The sequence below is a fragment of the Petromyzon marinus genome, unplaced genomic scaffold, assembly GCF_048934315.1.
Source record: "Petromyzon marinus isolate PM22_M1 ecotype Great Lakes invasive population unplaced genomic scaffold, UKy_Petmar_22M1.pri1.0 PM_G_Scaffold_56, whole genome shotgun sequence".
Lineage (NCBI taxonomy): Eukaryota > Metazoa > Chordata > Hyperoartia > Petromyzontiformes > Petromyzontidae > Petromyzon > Petromyzon marinus.
This window is the reverse complement of record NW_027423009.1, coordinates 1,168,382-1,189,473: the sequence shown is the minus strand read 5'-3', so window position 1 is coordinate 1,189,473 and position 21,092 is coordinate 1,168,382. Positions and strand designations below refer to the sequence as shown.

Below are 21,092 nucleotides of genomic sequence, written 5' to 3'. Positions count from 1 at the left end.
GTCTATGGCTCTGTGATTCTGTGGCTCTCTGTGTGAGTCTATGGCTCTGTGATTCTGTGGCTCTCTGTGTGAGTCTGTAGCTCTGTGTGAGTCTGTAGCTCTCTGCGTGAGTCTATGGCTCTGTGATTCTGTGGCTCTCTGTGTGAGTCTATGGCTCTCCGTGTGAGTCTATGTCTCTGTGATTCTGTGGCTCTCCGTGTGAGTCGATGGCTCTCTGTGTTGCGATCTAAACATCGTGGTATTTTTTATTCACTTTATTTGTTCTATCTACGTGACTTTACTGAAAGAACCAGAGAATATGAATAAACGGTAAGGCTCTGGGTGAACGGGCAGAAGAACATCACAAAACAATGTGAACAATTATTGACGGATCCTACTAATGTAGTGTGTCATAGTGTATAATGTAGTATATAGTGTAGTGTATAGTGTAGTGTATAGTAGTATAGTGTAGTGTATAGTGTAGTATATAGTGTAGTGTAGTATATATAGTGTGTAGTGTATAGAGTAGTGTAGTGTATAGTGTAGAGTGTAGTGCATAGTGTAGTGTATAGTATAGTGTAGTATATATAGGGTAGTGTATAGTGTAGTGTATGGTGTAGTGTATAGTGTAGTGTAGTACACTAGTACAGCACACTGGTGGGTTAGCGAGCCAAGCAACAACAGAGCGTAGTATATATAGTGTGTAGTCTAGTGTATAGTGTAGTGTGTAGTGTATAATGTAGTGTATAGTGTATAGTATAGTGTATAGTGTATAGTATAGTGTAGTGTATAGTAGTGTAGTGTATAGTGTAGTGTATAGTAGTGTAGTGTAAAGTGTAGTGTATAGTAGTGTATAGTGTAGTGTATAGTGTAGTGTATAGTGTAGTATATAGTGTAGTGTATAGTGTAGTGTATAGTGTAGTGTATAGTGTAGTGTATAGTGTAGTACACTAGTACAGCACACTGGTGGGTTAGCGAGCCAAGCAACAAAATAGTGTAGTATATATAGTGTGTAGTGTAGTGTATATAGTGTAGTATATATAGTGTGTAGTGGAGTGTAGTGTGTAGTGTATAGTGTAGTGTATAGTATAGTGTATAGTGAAGTGTATAGTATGGTGTAGTGTATAGTGTAGTTTATAGTATAGTGTAGTGTATAGTGTAGTGTATAGTGTAGTGTATAGTGTAGTGTATAGTATAGTGTATAGTGTAGTATATATAGGGTAGTGTGTAGTGTAGTGTATGGTGTAGTGTATAGTGTAGGGTAGTACACTAGTACAGCACACTGGTGGGTTAGCGAGCCAAGCAACAACAGAGCGTAGTATATATAGTGTGTAGTCTAGTGTATAGTGTAGTGTGTAGTGTATAATGTAGTGTATAGTGTATTGTATAGTGTATAGTATAGTGTATAGTGTAGTGTATAGTAGTGTAGTGTATAGTGTAGTGTATAGTGTAGTGTATAGTAGTGTAGTGTAAAGTGTAGTGTATAGTAGTGTATAGTGTAGTGTATAGTGTAGTGTATAGTGTAGTATATAGTGTAGTGTATAGTGTAGTGTATAGTGTAGTGTATAGTGTAGTGTATAGTGTAGTACACTAGTACAGCACACTGGTGGGTTAGCGAGCCAAGCAACAAAATAGTGTAGTATATATAGTGTGTAGTGTAGTGTATATAGTGTAGTATATATAGTGTGTAGTGGAGTGTAGTGTGTAGTGTATAGTGTAGTGTATAGTATAGTGTATAGTGAAGTGTATAGTGTAGTGTATAGTGTAGTTTATAGTATAGTGTAGTGTATAGTGTAGTGTATAGTGTAGTGTATAGTATAGTGTATAGTGTAGTATATATAGGGTAGTGTGTAGTGTAGCGTATAGCGTAGTGTATAGTGTAGTGTATAGTGTAGTGTATAGTGTAATGTATAGTGTAGTGTATAGTGTAGTGTATAGTGTAGTGTATAGCGTAGTATATAGTGCAGTGTATAGTGTAGTGTATAGTGTAGTGTATAGTGTAACGTATAGTGTAGTATATAGTGTAGTGTATGGTGTAGTGTATAGTGTAGTGTATAGTGTAGTGTATAGTGTAGTATATAGTGTAGTGTATAGTGTAGTGTATAGTGTAGTGTATAGTTTAGTGTATAGTGTAGTATATAGTGTAGTGTATAGTGTAGTGTATAGTGTAGTATATAGTGTAATGTATAGTGTAGTATATAGTGTAGTATACAGTGTAGTGTACGGTGTAGTGTACGGTGTAGTGTATAGTGTAGTGTATAGTGTAGTGTATAGTATAGTGTAGTGTATAGTGTGGTGTATAGTGTAGTGTATAGTAGTGTATAGTGTAGTGTATAGTGTAGTGTATAGTGTAGCGTATAGTGTAGTGCATAGTGTATAGTATAGTGTAGTGTATAGTATAGTGTAGTGTATAGTGTAGTGTATAGTGTAGTGTATAGTAGTGTATAGTGTAGTGTATAGTGTAGTATATAGTGTAGTGTATAGTGTAGTGTATAGTGTAGTGTATAGTAGTGTATAGTGTAGTGTATAGTGTAGCGTATAGTGTAGTGTATAGTGTAATGTATAGTGTAGTGTATAGAGTAGTGTATAGTGTAGTGTATAGTGTAGTGTAGTACACTAGCACATCACACTGGTGGGTTAGCGAGCCAAGCAACAACATTTGCACTCTGGATACCGTGACATTTCGCCAGCAATCACAACAACCAGCTTCGTCAGGCGACAGCGATCTAACCCGGACGATATCGGCTCGCCGAAAACCAACAGCGTCAAACTACGAAAGTGCCGCGGCATCGCGGGAGCGGCCGATGAAACTGGCCGAGCTCGGGGAGAAATAAAAAAACCGAGACGCTGACGTGCCGCACGAAGGCCCACGGCGTTGTACGCGCCATCGTGACGCCGCCTGTCGCCCCGACAAAACAATATAATATAAACACGCGGAACTCCCTCGGTGCCGGACGTCGTGACGGACCGTGCCGATGTCGCCGCTCGTTGACCCCCGGCCACGCGAGGGCGAATTTAAATTCTCCCCCCACCCCACCGCACCCCCCTATCCCTGGCTCCCTGGCACGACGCCCAGTCGCCTCCCGTCCAGCAGCACAACGCCGGGGGAAAGCGCTGGGAGGTGAGAGACCGTCGCGAAGACTAAAATAAAATAACAAAAACACTGCGTCCGGTTAACGGAGAGCTGTTTCGTAAAACAAAATTCCCACCCCCACCCCACCCAAAAAAAAAAGTGAAAAGCCAAACTCGGGGCACCGATTGTAACCGGCACGAGGCAAATATCCCCCAATGCTGAAAAACATCGCTCAGTTGGGATCAAACAACAACAACAAATCGTCTTGGTTCTTTCGGGGGGGGGGTTCACCCGCTCGCGAAGCGACAAGCCCGGGCGTTTCCGCCGGCAACCACGTCAAGGTGGAGCGCGGCAAGGCGGAGCGTGGCAAGGTGGAGCACTCCAAGGTGGAGCACGGCAAGGCGGAGCACGGCAAGGCGGAGCACGGCAAGGTGGAGCACTCCAAGGTGGAGCACGGCAAGGTGGCGCACTCTCGCTCCTCCCCCCCCCCACCCCGAGCCGCTTCTCAAAAATCTTCCTCCCTCGCCTCGTCGTCATCTTCGTCTGTGAAAACCTGCGGGGGTCGGAATAAATTAGAGAGACGGTGACCGACCCCACCCACCCCCCCCCCCCCCTGGGGTGGCCAGAAGCGGATCGCTCACTCAGCCTAAGCAGGAGCATCGGTGATGTGGGCGGACACTCGCTCACCGCTCGCTCACCGCTCACCGCTCGCTCGCTCACCGCTCGCTCACCGCTCACTCACCACCCACCCCTCCTCACCGCGTAGTCGTAGCTTCCAGCTCCGCTGTCTTGGTGCTGAGGCTGCGGTTGCAACTCGTGCAGCCCCTCATCCGCCTTGTTGCCACTCTCTAGCGTTAGCAACTACACACGGAGCATCCCCACAACACGCACAGTGTGTGGTGAATCTGTGGGTCTCTGTGTGGTGAGTCTGTGGGTGTCTGTGTGGTGAGTCTATGGGTCTCTGTGTGGTGAGTCTGTGGGTCTCTGTGTGTGGTGAGTCTGTGGGTCTTTGTGTGGTGAGTCTGTGGGTCTCTGTGTGGTGAGTCTGTGGGTCTCTGTGTGGCGAGTCTGTGGGTCTCTGTGTGGTGAGTCTGTGGGTCTCTGTGTGAGTCTGTGGGTCTCTGTGTGGTGAGTCTATGGATCTCTGTGTGGTGAGTCTGTGGGTCTCTGTGTGGTGAGTCTATGGGTATCTGTGTGGTGAGTCTGTGGGTATTATTTTGGCAATCGTCATCAGGAGGAGAAAAGAGGGGGATGAAAGCCGCTGAAGCAGCAGGCTGTTTTAAAGTTTTAAAGTTGGGTGTAGCCCAAGGGTCATAAACAAAGTGGGCACAACTTTACCGAAAGAACCAAAGAAAATGAATTCCTGCAGTCACGAAAGCTTTAGGTCGAGTCTGTGTCTCTGTATATACACTACACTACTATATACTACACTATACACTACACTACTATACACTACACTACTATACACTACACTACACAGAATACGGAGAGAGACACGGATGGACTGGGCCTCTGTGTCCTGGCGGTGTGCCACTCACGGAGCCACGGTCGCCCTCCGCGTTTCTCCGCGGTGCCTTGGGGAGCGTGGGGGGATCCTCCCTGCACGCATGTGGGTAGTGGGGGGGTGGTGGGGTAGTGGTGGGGGGGGCACAGCGGCAGGTCGTCACACAGACGACCCCGCGGGCACCGCCGACGTCCGCCCGACGTCCGAGAGAAGCGAGCGACTCACGAGGGGCCCCAGGGCTCGTGACGACGCTGACGCTGACGGCGGTGGCGGTAGAGCAGCAGCAGCAGCAGCAGCGTGGCCACCAGGGCGAGGGACACGGCGAGGATCGCGGCCGGAGCGGCCCAGCTGGCCCGGCCCGCCGCCGCTGCCGCCGCAGAATTCTCTGCATGGCCAAACGGTCCCCCGCGTGGCGTCAGCGTGCCGCCATAGCACGACGACAACCGCCGCGATGACCACACGCGCCAGGCTAGGTGCGCTTTGAGGCTCGCGGCGCTCGCACCCGGGCGTTGCGGGTCGAGGGAGCGAGACGGAGGGACGGACGGAGACAAAGTTCCCCTGTGAAGGCCCCGGCGGACTGTCGGGGCGGGTGCTGTTAGCGAGTATCAGCAGCTGTGAAGGCCGTGATTGTGACAAACGAGGGGATGGGTGGCCAGAACAGGGACACACACACACGCACACGCAATACACACACATGCACATGGACACACACACACACACGCACACGAACACACACACGGACACACACACACGAACACACACGCACACACACACACAGACACACGCACACACACACACATGCATGCACACGCACACGGACAGACACGCACACACACACGAACAGACATGCATGCACACACACACACACACGGACACGCACACACGCACCAACACACACACACGTACACACACGCACCAACACACACACACGAACACACACACACGCACACACACGCACACGGACACACACGCACACACACGCACACACACATGCATGCACACGCACACGGACAGACACGCACACGCACACACACGCACACACAGACACGCACACGAACAGACATGCATGCACACACACACGGACACACACACGGACACGCACACACGCACCAACACACACACACACACACAAACCAACACACACACACGTGCACGGACACACACACACCCACACACACACACCCACATGTACACGGACACGCACACACACACACACACACGTACACGGACACACACACATGCAACATTCAGAGATGCGAACAAACCTGTTCGTGTGTCCAGTTGCCTGTTCGGACCGAAAGTCGTGAGTTCAACCGGCGTGCAACAGACGGCGGTGGTGGCATCTACATCTGTAGAACGTGAAGAACCAGTGGCATTTACATCTGTAGAACGTGAAGAACCAGTGGCATCTACATCTGCAGAGCGTGAAGAACCAGTGGCATCTACATCTGTAGAACGTGAAGAACCAGTGGCATCTACATCTCCAGAAGGTGAAGAACCAGTGGCATCTACATCTCCAAAAGGTGAAGAACCAGTGGCATCTACATCTGCAAAACGAGAAGAACCAGTGACATTAATATCAACAGAATACGAAAAAACAGTGACATGTACATCTGTAGCACGTAAAGAACCAGTGGCATCTACATCTGCTGAACGTGAAGAACCAGTGGCATCTACATCTGCAGAGCGTGAAGAACCAGTGGCATCTACATCTGCAGAGCGTGAAGAACCAGTGGCATCTACATCTGCAGAACGTGAAGAGAACGTCAATAACCAGTGGCATCTCCATCTGCAGAACGTGAAGAACCAGTGGCATCTACATCTGCAGAACGTGAAGAACCAGTGGCATCTACATCTGCAGAGCGTGAAGAACCAGTGGGATCTACATCTGCAGAACGTGAAGAACCAGTGGCATCTACATCTGCAGAACGTGAAGAACCAGTGGCATCTACATCTGTAGCACGTAAAGAACCAGTGGCATCTACATCTGCTGAACGTGAAGAACCAGTGGCATCTACATCTGCAGAGCGTGAAGAACCAGTGACATCTACATCTGCAGAGCGTGAAGAACCAGTGGCATCTACATCTGCAGAACGTGAAGAGAACGTCAATAACCAGTGGCATCTCCATCTGCAGAACGTGAAGAACCAGTGGCATCTACATCTGCAGAACGTGAAGAACCAGTGGCATCTACATCTGCAGAGCGTGAAGAACCAGTGGGATCTACATCTGCAGAACGTGAAGAACCAGTGGCATCTACATCTGCAGAACGTGAAGAACCAGTGGCATCTACATCTGCAGAGCGTGAAGAACCAGTGGCATCTACATCTGCAGAACGTGAAGAATCAGCGGCATCTACATCTGCAGAGCGTGAAGAACCAGCGGCATCTACATCTGTAGAACGTGAAGAACCAGTGGCATCTACATCTGCAGAGCGTGAAGAACCAGTGGCATCTACATCTGCAGAACGTGAAGAACCAGTGGCATCTACATCTGCAGAGCGTGAAGAACCAGTGGCATCTACATCTGCAGAAGATAATGAGCTTTGGGTCTCCATGTGAGTCTATGGGTCTCTGTGTGAGTAGTCTATGGGTCTCTGTGTGAGTCTATGGGTGTCTGTGTGAGTCTATGGGTCTCTGTGTGAGTAGTCTATGGGTCTCTGTGTCAGTCTATGGGTGTCTGTGTGATGAGTCTATGGGTCTCTGTGTGAGTAGTCTATGGGTCTCTGTGTGAGTAGTCTATGGGTGTCTGTGTGGTGAGTCTATGGGTCTCTGTGTGAGTAGTCTATGGGTCTCTATGTGAGTAGTCTATGGGTCTCGGTGTGATGAGTCTATGGGTCTCTGTGTGAGTCTATGGCTCTCTGTGTGAGTAGTCTATGGGTGTCTGTGTGATGAGTCTATGGGTCTCTGTGTGAGTAGTCTATGGGTGTCTGTGTGATGAGTCTATGGGTCTCTGTGTGAGTAGTCTATGGGTCTCTGTGTGAGTAGTCTATGGGTGTCTGTGTGAGTAGTCTATGGGTGTCTGTGTGAGTAGTCTATGGGTCTCTGTGTAAGTAGTCTATGGGTCTCTGTGTGAGTAGTCTATGGGTGTCTGTGTGAGTAGTCTATGGGTGTCTGTGTGAGTAGTCTATGGGTCTCTGTGTGAGTAATCTATGGGTCTCTGTGTGAGTAGTCTATGAGTGTCTGTGTGAGTAGTCTATGGGTCTCTGTGTAAGTAGCCTATGGGTCTCTTTGTGAGTAGTCTATGGGTGTCTGTGTGAGTAGTCTATGGGTGTCTGTGTGAGTAGTCTATGGGTCTCTGTGTAAATATTCTATGGGTGTCTGTGTGAGTAGTCCATGGGTCTCTGTGTGAGTAGTCTATGGGTCTCTGTGTGATGAGTCTATGGGTCTCTGTGTGAGTATTCTATGGGTCTCTGTGTGAGTAGTCTATGGGTCTCTGTGTGAGTCTATGGGTCTCTGAGTGAGTAGTCTATGGGTGTCTGTGTGAGTAGTCTATGGGTCTCTGTGTGAGTCTATGGGTCTCTGTGTGAGTAGTCTATGGGTCTCTGTGTGAGTAGTCTATGGGTGTCTGTGTGAGTAGTCTATGGGTCTCTGTGTGAGTAGTCTATGGGTGTCTGTGTGAGTAGTCTATGGGTGTCTGTGTGAGTCTATGGGTCTCTGTGTGAGTAGTCTATGGGTGTCTGTGTGAGTAGTCTATGGGTGTCTGTGTGAGTAGTCTATGGGTCTCTGTGTGAGTAGTCTATGGGTGTCTGTGTGAATAGTCTATGGGTCTCGGTGTGAGTAGTCTATGGGTGTCTGTGTGAGTAGTCTATGGGTGTCTGTGTGAGTCTATGGGTCTCTGTGTGAGTAGTCTATGGGTGTCTGTGTGAGTAGTCTATGGGTGTCTGTGTGAGTAGTCTATGGGTCTCTGTGTGAGTAGTCTATGGGTGTCTGTGTGAGTAGTCTATGGATCTCTGTGTGAGTAGTCTATGGGTGTCTGTGTGAGTAGTCTATGGGTGTCTGTGTGAGTAGTCTATGGGTTTCTGTGTGAGTAGTCTATGGGTCTCTGTGTGAGTAGTCTATGGGTGTCTGCATGAGTAGTCTATGGGTCTCTGCATGATGAGTCTATGGGTCTCTGCGTGGGGCAGTGTCAATCCTCACCGATGACAGAGAGGTTGACCCTCCCCTCGAAGTTGTCGTGGGGGAAGGTGGCCACGTGGCAGAGGAAGAGGCCCCCGTCGCCAGCCCGCACGTCCAGCAGCTCCAGCGAGACGTCGCCGGGAGGCCCCCCAACGCGGAACCGCAGTCGGCCCGCGAGGGACGAGTTGGAGTACGCCGTGCCGTGCAGCGGGCTGAGTGCGGCCAAATTGGCCCCCGCCCAGACGTTGCCACGGGAGGCCTTCAGCCAGTTGGCCTGCACCACCACCACGGCCGCACCCCACAGAACGCAGCGCAGCAGCGCCACCTTCTGGCCGACCACCGCCGTGACCTGGCCGTCCGTGTCGACACCCACACGAGGGACTGGGTGGGAAGACAACACAGAGACCCATAGACTACTCATAGAGACCCATAGACTACTCATAGAGACCCATAGACTACTCATAGAGACCCATAAACTACTCACACAGACACCCATAGACTACTCACAGAGACCCATAGACTACTCATAGAGACCCATAGACTACTCACGCAGAGTCCCATAGACGACTTAGAGACCGACAAGACTTCTCACGCAGAGATCCATAGAGTACTCATAGAGACCCATAGACTATCCTCTTTGGTAATTTCGATAAAGTCACGTAGAATGAGAATAAAATAATAAATTGATAAAATAACACAATAATATTCTTACGACGTATCGGCCACAACACAAGCGGCCATCATCAGGTGAAGGGACGAGACTGTCTGGAGGACAGCGCTGGTCTGAGCGTGGCTGTGTTCGCTCCAGCGCTGTCCTCGTGTTCGCTCCAGCGCTGTCCTCCAGACAGTCTCGTCCCTTCACCTGATGAAGGCCGCTTGTGTTGTGGCCGAAACGTCGTGAGAATATTATTGTGTTATTTTATTTTATCAATTTATTTTATTCTCATTCTACGTGGTGACTTTACCGAAAGAACCAAAGATGAATCCTTGCAGTCACGAAAGCTTTAAATCGAAATCCATAGACTACTCATAGAAACTCATAGACTACTCACGCAGAGTCCCATAGACCACTCAGAGACCCACAAGACTACTCACACAGAGACCCATAGACCACTCATAGAGATCCACAAGACTACTCACACAGAGACCCACTTCACACGCACAAAAATACCTCTCACTCATTCACCCAGCCACCCACTCACCCACGGTGCTGTGTGGTGGAGGGACGGAGACACACGACAGTGGAGACCACTCCCCTGCCTTCCACCGTGGCAAGTCGGCTACCATTCTCACGCGGACGCAGTACTCATCCTCGCGTCCCGGCAGAAGCATCATTCGGTGTTGGTACCGGCATCCGATGAAGCGCTCCTGGCAGTAAGCATCATCATCATCAGTAGTAGCAGCAGTAGTAGTAGCAGCAACAGCATCATCATCAGTAGTAGTAGCATCATCAGTAGTAGTGTCATTGGTAGTATCATCATCATCAGTAGCAGCATCGCCACCCACTCAACCACGCACATCTCCCGCCACAACCTCCCGACCCCCGTCACAACTCCCGCAATCTCTCACCGTGAGTTGAACGCCGCCTCTTGTCGAAATGTCAACCTGATGGTGGAACTTCACGTCGTGCGACACCAGCGCCCTCCACCCCCGCCCGACGGAGACCAACAACGACAGCTTCCGCACCTCCGGCTCTCCGTCGACCACCGCCTCCAACTCCCCAGCCACCCCAGGACCACCATCATCACGGCGGTCATCGTCACCGCCGTCACGGTCATCGTCATCGCCGTCGTCGTTGTCGCTGTAGCCATCATCGTCGTTGTCTTCATCGTCACCCACAACACCGCACTCCTCATCCTCATCCTCACCACCATCGCCCTCCTCCTCCTCCTCCCCCCGCGTCAGTTTGTCGAGCCTCAGGGTGAACGACGGAGCGCTGAGCACAGCTGAGACACGGGAGAGGGGGGGTCATGGCGAGGGATGTTTGTGTGATCTCTCCCTGTCCTACAGAGTGAGTGAGTGAGTGGAGTTTGTGTGATCTCCCCCTGTCCTACAGAGCGTGTGAGTGGAGTTTGTGTGATCTCCCCCTGTCCTACAGAGTGTGTGGAGTTTGTGCGATCTCCCCCTGTTCTACAGAGTGTGTGAGTGGAGTTTGTGTGATCTCCCCCTGTCCTACAGAGTGTGTGGAGTTTGTGTGATCTCCCCCTGTCCTACAGAGTGAGTGAGTGGCGTTTGTGTGATCTCCCCCTGTTCTACAGAGTGAGTGTGAGTGGAGTTTGTATGATCTCCCCGTTCTACAGAGTGAGTGGAGTTTGTGTGATCTCCCCCTGTCCTACAGAGTGAGTGGAGTTTGTGTGATCTCTCGCTGTCCTACAGAGTGAGTGGAGTTTGTGTGATCTCCCCCTGTTCTACAGTGTGAGTGGAGTTTGTGTGATCTCCCCCTGTTCTACAGAGTGAGCGAATGGAGTTTGTGTGATCTCTCCCTGCCCTACAGAGTGAGTGAGTGGAGTTTGTGTGATCTCCCCCTGTCCTACAGAGTGAGTGAGTGGAGTTTGTGTGATCTCCCCCTGTGCTACAGAGTGAGTGAGTGGAGTTTGTGTGATCTCCCCCTGTCCTACAGAGTGAGTGGAGTTTGTGTGATCTCCCCCTGTTCTACAGAGTGAGTGGAGTTTGTGTGATCTCCCCCTGTTCTACAGAGTGAGTGAGTGGAGTTTGTGTGATCTCCCCCTGTCCTACAGAGTGAGTGAGTGGAGTTTGTGTGATCTCCCCCTGTTCTACAGAGTGTGTGAGTGGAGTTTGTGTGATCTCTCCCTTTCTTACAGAGTGAGTGAGTGGACTTTGTGTGATCTCCCCCTGTCCTACAGAGTGAGTGGAGTTTGTGTGATCTCCCCCTGTCCTACAGAGTGAGTGAGTGGAGTTTGTATGATCACCCCCTGTCCTACAGAGTGAGTGAATGGACTTCGTGTGATCTCCCCCTGTTTTATAGAGTGAGTGGAGTTTGTGTGATCTCCCCCTGTCCTACAGAGTGAGTGGAGTTTATGTGATCTCCCCCTGTCCTACAGAGTGAGTGAGTGGAGTTTGTGTGATCTCTCCCTGTTCTACAGTGTGTGAGTGGAGTTTGTGTGATCTCCCCCTGTCCTACAGAGTGTGTGGAGTTTGTGTGATCTCCCCCTGTTCTACAGTGTGAGTGGAGTTTGTGTGATCTCCCCCTGTCCTACAGAGTGTGTGGAGTTTGTGTGATCTCCCCCTGTCCTACAGAGTGAGTGGAGTTTGTGCGATCTCCCCCTGTTCTACAGAGTGTGTGAGTGGAGTTTGTGTGATCTCCCCCTGTCCTACAGAGTGTGTGAGTGGAGTTTGTGTGATCTCCCCCTGTCCTACAGAGCGAGTGGAGTTTGTGTGATCTCCCCCTGTCCTACAGAGTGAGTGTGTGGAGTTTGTGTGATCTCCCCCTGTTCTACAGAGTGAGTGGAGTTTGTGTGATCTCCCCCTGTCCTACAGAGTGAGTGGAGTTTGTGTGATCTCCCCCTGTCCTACAGAGTGAGTGAGTGGAGTTTGTGTGATCTCCCCCTGTCCTACAGAGTGAGTGAGTGGAGTTTGTGTGATCTCCCCCTGTCCTACAGAGTGTGTGAGTGGAGTTTGTGTGATCTCCCCCTGTCCAACAGAGTGAGTGAGTGGAGTTTGTGTGATCTTCCCCTGTCCTACAGAGTGAGTGGAGTTTGTATGATCTCCCCCTGTTCTACAGAGTGAGTGGAGTTTGTGTGATCTCCCCCTGTCCTACAGAGTGAGTGGAGTTTGTGTGATCTCCCCCTGTTCTATAGAGTGAGTGAGTGGAGTTCGTGTGATCTCCCCCTGTCCTACAGAGTGAGTGAGTGGAGTTTGTGTGATCTCCCCCTGTCCTACAGAGTGAGTGGAGTTTGTGTGATCTCCCCCTGTCCTACAGAGTGAGTGGAGTTTGTGTGATCTCCCCCTGTCCTACAGAGTGAGTGAGTGGAGTTTGTGTGATCTCTCCCTGTCCTACAGAGTGAATGAGTGGAGTTTGTGTGATCTCCCCCTGTCCTACAGAGTGAGTGGAGTTTGTGTGATCTCCCCCTGTCCTACAGAGTGAGTGGAGTTTGTGTGATCTCCCCCTCTCCTACAGAGTGAGTGGAGTTTGTGTGATCTCTCCCTGTCCTACAGTGAGTGAATGAGTGAGTGGAGTTTGTATGATCTCCCCCTGTCCTACAGAGTGAGTGAGTGGAGTTTGTGTGATCTCCCCCTGTGCTACAGAGTGAGTGAGTGGAGTTTGTGTGATCTCCCCCTGTCCTACAGAGTGAGTGGAGTTTGTGTGATCTCCCCCTGTCCTACAGAGTGAGTGAGTGGAGTTTGTGTGATCTCCCCCTGTGCTACAGAGTGAGTGAGTGGAGTTTGTGTGATCTCCCCCTGTCCTACAGAGTGAGTGAGTGGAGTTTGTGTGATCTCCCCCTGTCCTACAGAGTGAGTGGAGTTTGTGTGATCTCCCCCTGTCCTACAGAGTGAGTGAGTGGAGTTTGTGTGATCTCCCCCTGTCCTACAGAGTGAGTGGAGTTTGTGTGATCTCCCCTTGTGAGCCGAAGACACACACACAGGCAGAAAGAGTCACAGACATACACAGCGACACACACAGACAAAGATGACAAAGATCCTCCGTGTAGCCTGAAAAATACCGTTGGGGCAAGTGCTGTTAGTGAGCACCAGACAGACACGGACAAAGAGAGACACAGAGAGAGAGACACAGAGAGACACACACACACAGAGACACAGAGAGAGAGAGAGACACAGAGAGACACACACACACAGACACAGAGAGAGACACACACACAGAGACACAGAGAGAGAGACACACACAGAGACACAGGCATATGTACAATCTCGTGCCACTCACTTTCCATCAAGGGCAGGACCACAACCGCGACCCAGGGTGAGGATCGTGACGGCGAGGATGAGAAGGAGAATCTCACACGGAGAAGGTAGCGGTCACCGGGATCGTCCAGCACCGAGGAGACGTCGCACCGTGTCTCCGTTGTTGCAGCGCAGACGGTCTGCCAGCGGGCTCGTCTGAAGCTGCGCAGACAGAGACACAGGGAGGAGTGGTGAGGGTGGTGAGGAGCCAGTGGGTGAGAGAGACGTGTGTGTGTGTGAGTGAGTGGGTTGGTGGGTGAGTGGGTTGGTGAGTGAGTGGGTGAATGGGTGTGTGTGTGAGTGGGTTGGTGGGTGAGTGGGTTGGTGAGTGAGTGGGTGAGTGGGTTGGTGAGTGGGTGAATGGGTTGGTGAGTGAGTGGGTGAATGGGTGAGTGGGTGATTGAGTGGGTGAGTGAGTGGTTTGGTGAGTGAGTGGGTTGGTGAGTGGGTTGGTGAGTGAGTGGGTGGGTGAGTGGGTTGGTGAGTGAGTGGGTGAGTGGGTAAGTTGGTTGGTGAGTGAGTGGGTGAGTGGGTTGGTGAGTGAGTGGGTGAGTGAGTGGGTTGGTGAGTGAGTGGCTGAGTGAGTGAGTTGGTGAGTGAGTGAGTGGGTGAGTGGGTTGGTGAGTGGGTGAGTGGGTTGGTGAGTGAGTGGGTAAGTGAGTGGGTTAGTGAGTGGGTGAGTGGGTTGGTGAGTGAGTGGCTGAGTGAGTGAGCATCTCACAGTTTGCTCTGAACTCTGTATGTAACATTCAGGAACGTTGAGTTGGTCGTGGTCGTGGTGGTCGAGTTGATGGTTAAAGGATCAACAAGTGGGGGTCTATCCCCTCCATCCCCACTGGGAGCCGCTTCAACGGGGTCCCAGCAAAGGGTCGCCAGGAGGTCTCGAGACTCCAAACGAACATTCAGTGGGAACAGCGGAGCTGGGCAGATGGGGAAAAAACACTCAAGAGTGCGCTAACCACTGCACCACCACTCCTCACTCACACACAGTGCGTTAACCACTGCACCACCACTCCCCACACACTTACACACACAGTGTGCTAACCACTGCACCACCACTCCACACACACAGTGCGTTAACCACTGCACCACCACTCCCCACTCACACCCACACAGTGCGCTAACCACTGCACCACCACTCCCCACTCACACACACACAGTGCGCTAACCACTGCACCACCACTCCCCACTCACATACACACAGTGCGTTAACCACTGCACCACCACTCCCCACACACACACAGTGCGTTAACCACTGCACCACCACTCCCCACACACAATGCGCTAACCACTGCACCACCACTCCCCACACACTCACACACAGTGCGCTAACCCCTGCACCACCACTCCCCACTCACACTTACACAGTGCGCTAACCACTGCACCACCACTCTCCACACAATCACAACCTGGCACCCGATTTATCGACCACCTCGGGCTCTGCTCACCGTGGCTGCTGCACGTGACGAGGTGGTGGAGGAGGAGGAGAGGCAGGATGAAGGGGAAGAGTAGGCCAAGTTTGTAGAGTTTCGACATCGCCATTAACCCCACACGCAGCCAAGCGCCCGCCTCACCCAAGTCACGTGCTGAGTAAATCGATTAAAGGTTAAATAAAAAAAATTGGATCGATTCCTATGGGGATAACAAATGCGAATCGATAGTGGTCAAAAATGTAGCCGATGGCATCGATCCCTATTGGGACTGCATTGGAATTGACGTTGGTCGTGAGTGTAAAATGGAATCGAATACATTTTCGATAACATGGGAATTGATGGCGATTTGTTCTAATAACATAGGAATCGATCTAGCTAGTGATTTAAAGCGCATAGAATCGAATCCCATTGGGATACCTACCATGAGAATCGATTGTGTTAGAAAAGGAGAGCGTTTAGAATCGATTCCTATTGAGATAACATTGTAGTCTATGAATCAGAAAGGGTTTTATTCGCCATGAAAGTTCACACCAACACGGAATTTACTTTGGCAGGATGGTGCATACATTCAACATATAGGAATCTAAAATCTTAAATAAGTTTTAAACAAGTCTTACTATAATAAGGGTTAAAAGTCTAACTAACACCAAGGAGCTGAAGTATATAAAATTGAATAAATATCGAATATAAAATAGCTTTAAGTAATTTAAAAATAAAAAATACAAATAGGTTAACATAGTTAATATCGGCAAGGTTTCATCATGTAGATAAAATGTTAAAAACAGTGTTAGCCCTTGGCCTTGTTTAACAGGCCAGCAGCAGATGGGAAGAAGCTGTTTTTATGGCGTGAGGTTTTGGTCCTGATGGACCGAAGCCTTCTGCCGGAGGGGAGTAGCTGAAACAGAGAGTGTCCAGGGTGGGAGGAATCGGCCTCAATCTTCCTCGCTCGCCTCATGGTCCTTGTCGTGTGCAGGTCCTCGAGGGTTGGTAGATTGCAGGCAATTACCTTCTCAGCAGTGTGGATGATACGCTGCAGTCTGCTCTTGCCCTTGGCAGTGGCAGCAGTGTACCAGACGGTTATGGAGGATGTGAGGATGGATTCAATGATCGCTTTATAGAATTGCACCATCATTGTCTTTGGCAGGTTGAATTTCTTCAGCTGCCGTAGAAAGTACATCCTCTGTGCAGTCTGCTTAACAGCGGATGTCAAACCACTGTGTCACTCACAACGCACATTGCATGTTGGTGTCAAAATTGTGGCAATTCCAGTAACACTCTCTCTTCTCCCTGTATACCAACAGCTGCACCTCCAATCATCTGTCCGTCAAACTATTGAAGTTTGCGGATGACACCACCCTCATTGGGCTGATCTCTGGTGGGGATGAGTCTGACTATAGGTGGGAAGCTGACAATCTGGTGACCTGGTGTAGCCAGAACAACTTAGAGCTAAATGCTCTAAAGACAGTTGAGATGGTTGTGGACTTCAGGAAGAATACAGCACCACTCACCCCCATCACCCTGTTAGACTCCCCAGTAAAAATTGTAGAGTCCTTCCGCTTCCTGGGCACTATTCTCTCCCGGGACCTCAAGTGGGAATTGAACATCAGCTCCCTCACCAAGAAAGCTCAACAGAGGATGTACTTTCTACGGCAGCTGAAGAAATTCAACCTGCCAAAGACAATGATGGTGCAATTCTATACAGCGATCATTGAATCCATCCTCACCTCCTCCATAACCGTCTGGTACGCTGCTGCCACTGCCAAGGACAAGAGCAGACTGCAGCGTATCATCCACACTGCTGAGAAGGTAATTGCCTGCAATCTACCGACCCTCGAGGACCTGCACACGACAAGGTCTATGAGGCGAGCGAGGAAGATTATGGCCGATTTCTCCCACCCTGGACACTCTCTGTTTCAGCTACTCCCCTCCGGCAGAAGGCTTCGGTCCATCAGGACCAAAACCTCACGCCATAAAAACAGTTTCTTCCCATCTGCTGCTGGCCTGTTAAACAAGGCCAAGGGCTAACACTGTTTTTAACATTTGATCTACATAACGACACGTTGCTGATATTAACTATGTTTCCCTATTTGTATTTTTAAATTATATCTTAAAGCTATTTTATATTCGATATTTATTTAATTTTATATACTTCAGCCCCTTAGTGTTAGACTTTTAACCCTTATTATAGTAAGACTTGTTTAAAACTTATTTAAGATTTTAGATTCCTATATGTTGAATGTATGCACCATCCTGCCAAAGTAAATTCCGTGTCGGTGTGAACTTACATGGCGAATAAAACCCTTTCTGATTCTGATTCTGAACACTATCCAGAAACTCCACAAGGGAGATGACGCGTCAATGATCGCCCCCTACCGACAGACTCATGTCACGTGCAGGCCGGTGCAGGGCCACCTTGTGCCACACAGGGGCAGCTGCCACTAGGGGGCGCCCTTCCATTGTTTGAGATGAGGTTCGATACGAAACACCGAGTTGCTGAGGCAATAAGGCAAGCGACTTGAGTGCAAATGTTGTTTATAACGTAGTGAATGCTTGGGATCTTGTCTCTCTCTCCTGCTCACAGATTTACCCAGCCCACAGCTCCACAGATACCAGCCGCTCCTCCTGGGCAGGTTCGGTTACGTACCGTGCGAAATAAGTTCCAGATACACACACAGAGACTCACACAGAGACCCATAGATTATCACGGTTGGCTAGGTATGGTGCGAAAGAAGTTATGTACACACACACAGAGACCCATGGATTAACACGGTTGGCTACGTACGGTGCAAAAGTTACAGATAAACAAGTTTGAGTCGTGGGCCGTGGAAGTTGACCGGGCGCGTGTTGCTACTGACAGTCGTTGAATACGGTTGGATAGACGCTGATAGAGAGACACACACAGACAAGACAGGCGGACAGACACAGACAAGAGGAACACAGAGATGACAGAGAGACACAGGCAGAGAGAAACACAGAGGCAAACAGATGACACAGACGGACAGAGACAGAGAGATGTTGAATCGAACACACTGAACTCGCTCCATTGAAAGAGATTCCTCGATCTTCGCAATGCCTGGAAGTCGTTCTTATTTTTATTGATTTAATTGCATGTGGTGTGTACGTGCAAGCAATGTGGGATATCGATGTACGCAGATATGAACAAGATCAGCAGACAAGACGTCTTTAATTTAATCGGTCTCTCCCACTAAACAAAGGAATGTTGAACACGAAATATAAATCCCACGGCCTTCGTGCGAGTCCATAATTACTGCAGCATTGCTTCAGTGCAAGCCAACTGTGGACCGGTTTTGGTGGACACTGTGTGTGTACACTGTGTGCGTGTGTACACTGTGTGTGTGTGTACACTGTGTGTGTGTGTACACTATGTGTGTGTACACTGTGTGTGTGTGTACACTGTGTGTGTGTGTACACTGTGTATATACACTGTGTGTGTGTACACTATGTGTGTGTACACTGTGTGTGTACACTGTGTGTGTGTGTACACTGTGTGCAAGCCACCTGTGGACCGGTTTTGGTGGACAATGTCTCAACAGCAGTGGGGCTTGCTTCAAGCCATGGTTGTGAACATCCAGACGTTAATCAGCAAGGAGCATTTCTAGTCCAAGTTCGACAAAATCTGCGTCAACACGTAAGACAAAATTATAATTCGTGTTGTAGAGAATGTATCTCCTCTACGTGTAACTTTAAGGTGGTATTCCTTGTAACTGATGAATGATCCGAGTGTGCTTCCTATGTCAAAGACAATGAGTTGCTCCAGATGCTTCCTGAAACACAAAAGTACCCTTTGACCTGTATCACAAGAACAACGGGTCTCACCTGAGTTCTCTGTACAGGTTACTTCCAAAAACACATGCACTTTGTCCTAACATCACTTATTCAATGTTTGACCCTTATAAAAAATAAAGTGATGCATGTACACACAAAATCAGACAAGTGTTCATTCTAAATTTCGATTTAAAGCTTTCGTGACTGCAAGGATTCATCTTAAGTCACGTAGAATGAGAATATGAGAAAAAAATAATAAATTAATAAAATAACACAATAAAGCTATTTCTATGACCAGTCTATTTCTATGACCAGTCACAAGCTAATCACTCAGCTATTTCAATGCTAAATTCTCCTGTTTTATATGTAAACCCCTTTGTCAAGGTGCCTCACCTCTCTAAACCAGCTTAAAAGACGCTATGAATCTCAACAGCGTTCATTGAAGCTCTGTCGTCCCGACAGGTCTGTTCCTTTCACCTGTAGGCCACTTGTGTTGTGGCCGAAACGTCGTGAGAATTTTATTGTTATTTTATTAATTTATTAATTTATTCTCATTCTACGTGACTTTACCGAAAGAACCAAAGAAGATGTTCATTCTAAATTATTGACTGGAATTTTAACAAAATTTAATTACTGCAGTGAAATCTACTGCATCAGATAACATCTGATTAAAAAGCTATTTAAAAAAAATATGCACCGTCTGCTTAACAGTGGATGTAAAACATACTATTGTGTCATTCAAAACGAGTAGGCCATTGCATGCTGGCGAATTCTAAACATTAGCGACACATTACAAAACTGAGATGAAACATCAATCATCGCCCCCTACTGACAGCCTCTTGTTCACATTCTCTTTGGTTCTTTCATTAAGTCACGTAGGTAGAAAAAATAATAATAGATCACGATGTTTCGATCGTAACACAAGCGGTCGTCCTCAGGTGGAAAAAATAAATGCAGGCCCGTGCAGGGCCACCACCCTGTGCCACACAGGGGCAGCTGCTACTTGGGGATGCTCTTTGAGTGTTTCAGACGAGATACAAAACTCCGAGTTGCCGAGGCGATTAAGCAAGCACCGAGTAAATGTAATTATTATAACATAGTGAATGCTTGGGGGCTTCTTGGCTCTCACTCCTGGTCAGAGATCTCCCCAATCCACGGGTCCACAAAGACTGGCCGCTCGCTCTTACTCTGCAGGTTGAACCTAGGAATTGAGTGTTCAACTTCACATTCTTTTCATTAAAGGCCTGTGACAAAGGTGCATCTATTGTAGTGACCGTCTCAAGCTTACACACCTATCGGGTCTCCATTTGACTTTGTATTGTCTAGGAGCAAGTCCACCCACACCTCCACTTCCATGAATTGCTGGGAGTTGCCTCGCTCTGCCTCAGTCAGAATTCTCCTCCTGCTTTACGTTGCCTCCATCAATGTGAAGGTCCCATTTTGGAGTTGAATCTTCATCTTCACATTTCACCATCACCTCTTCCCTCTTCACCATTACCTCTTCATATTTCACAATCACCTCTTCATATTTCACCTCGATACCTTTAAAAGTGTCCAAGTTGGGATTTTCTTCCGGTTCGTGTTTCATGAGGGATGGGCTCATTGCGGCACTTTGACTTTCACAAGCTGATTTCAGACTCCACTCCTTGCAGATCTTCTGATGCTTCTGTGTTCTCTGGTGTACTTGAAGATTTTATGAATGTGCAAACGCCTTCCTGCAGAGTGCACCTGAAGGGTTTCTCTCCTGTGTGTATTCTCTGGTGTGTTACAAGATGAGATGACTTTGCAAACGCCTTCCCACACACACTGCACTTGAAGGGTTTCTCTCCCGTGTGTGTTCTCTGGTGTACTTTAAGATGTGGTGACTGTGAAAACACCTTCCCGCACAGAGTGCACTTGAAGGGTTTCTCTCCCGTGTGTGTTCTCTCGTGTACTTCAAGATTTGATGACTGTGCAAACATCATCCCGCACAAAATGCACCTGAAGGGTTTCTCTCCTGTGTGTGTTCTCTGGTGTTTTTTAAGAACAGATGACTGTGAAAATGTCTTCCCACACACAGTGCACTTGAATGGTTTCTCTCCTGTGTGTGTTCTCTGGTGTTTTTTAAGAACAGCTGACTGTGAAAATGCCTTCCCACACACAGTGCACTTGAAGGGTTTCTCTCCCGTGTGTGTTCTCTGGTGTCTTTGCAGATTTGATGAATGTGCAAACGCCTTCGCACACATCGTGCACCTGAAGGGTTTCACTCCCGTGTATGTTCTCTGGTGTGTTACAAGAGCAGA

General features: G+C 48.8%; 1 protein-coding gene across 4 annotated transcripts; it reads right to left on the bottom strand.

The window, feature by feature from the left end:
• Positions 1–239: 239 nt before the first annotated feature.
• On the bottom strand, positions 240–15,174 carry LOC142918169 (uncharacterized). Of its 4 annotated transcripts, none has more exons than XM_076062285.1 (11): positions 15,040–15,174; positions 14,313–14,511; positions 13,575–13,753; positions 10,244–10,620; positions 9,877–10,042; positions 8,696–9,055; positions 5,822–6,103; positions 4,782–5,133; positions 4,591–4,651; positions 3,812–3,913; positions 240–3,605 (listed from the first exon to the last, which is right to left on the bottom strand). In XM_076062285.1, the coding sequence occupies exons 1-11, from the start codon at positions 15,131–15,133 to the stop codon at positions 3,558–3,560; spliced, it is 2,220 nt and encodes a 739-aa protein (XP_075918400.1). In that variant the 5' UTR covers positions 15,134–15,174; the 3' UTR covers positions 240–3,557. The 4 variants fall into 4 exon arrangements, with proteins under 4 accessions (XP_075918400.1, XP_075918402.1, XP_075918403.1 ...); XM_076062287.1 differs by having other exon boundaries at positions 4,782–4,941; XM_076062288.1 differs by having other exon boundaries at positions 5,822–5,905.
• Between the last annotated feature and the right edge of the window lie 5,918 nt (positions 15,175–21,092).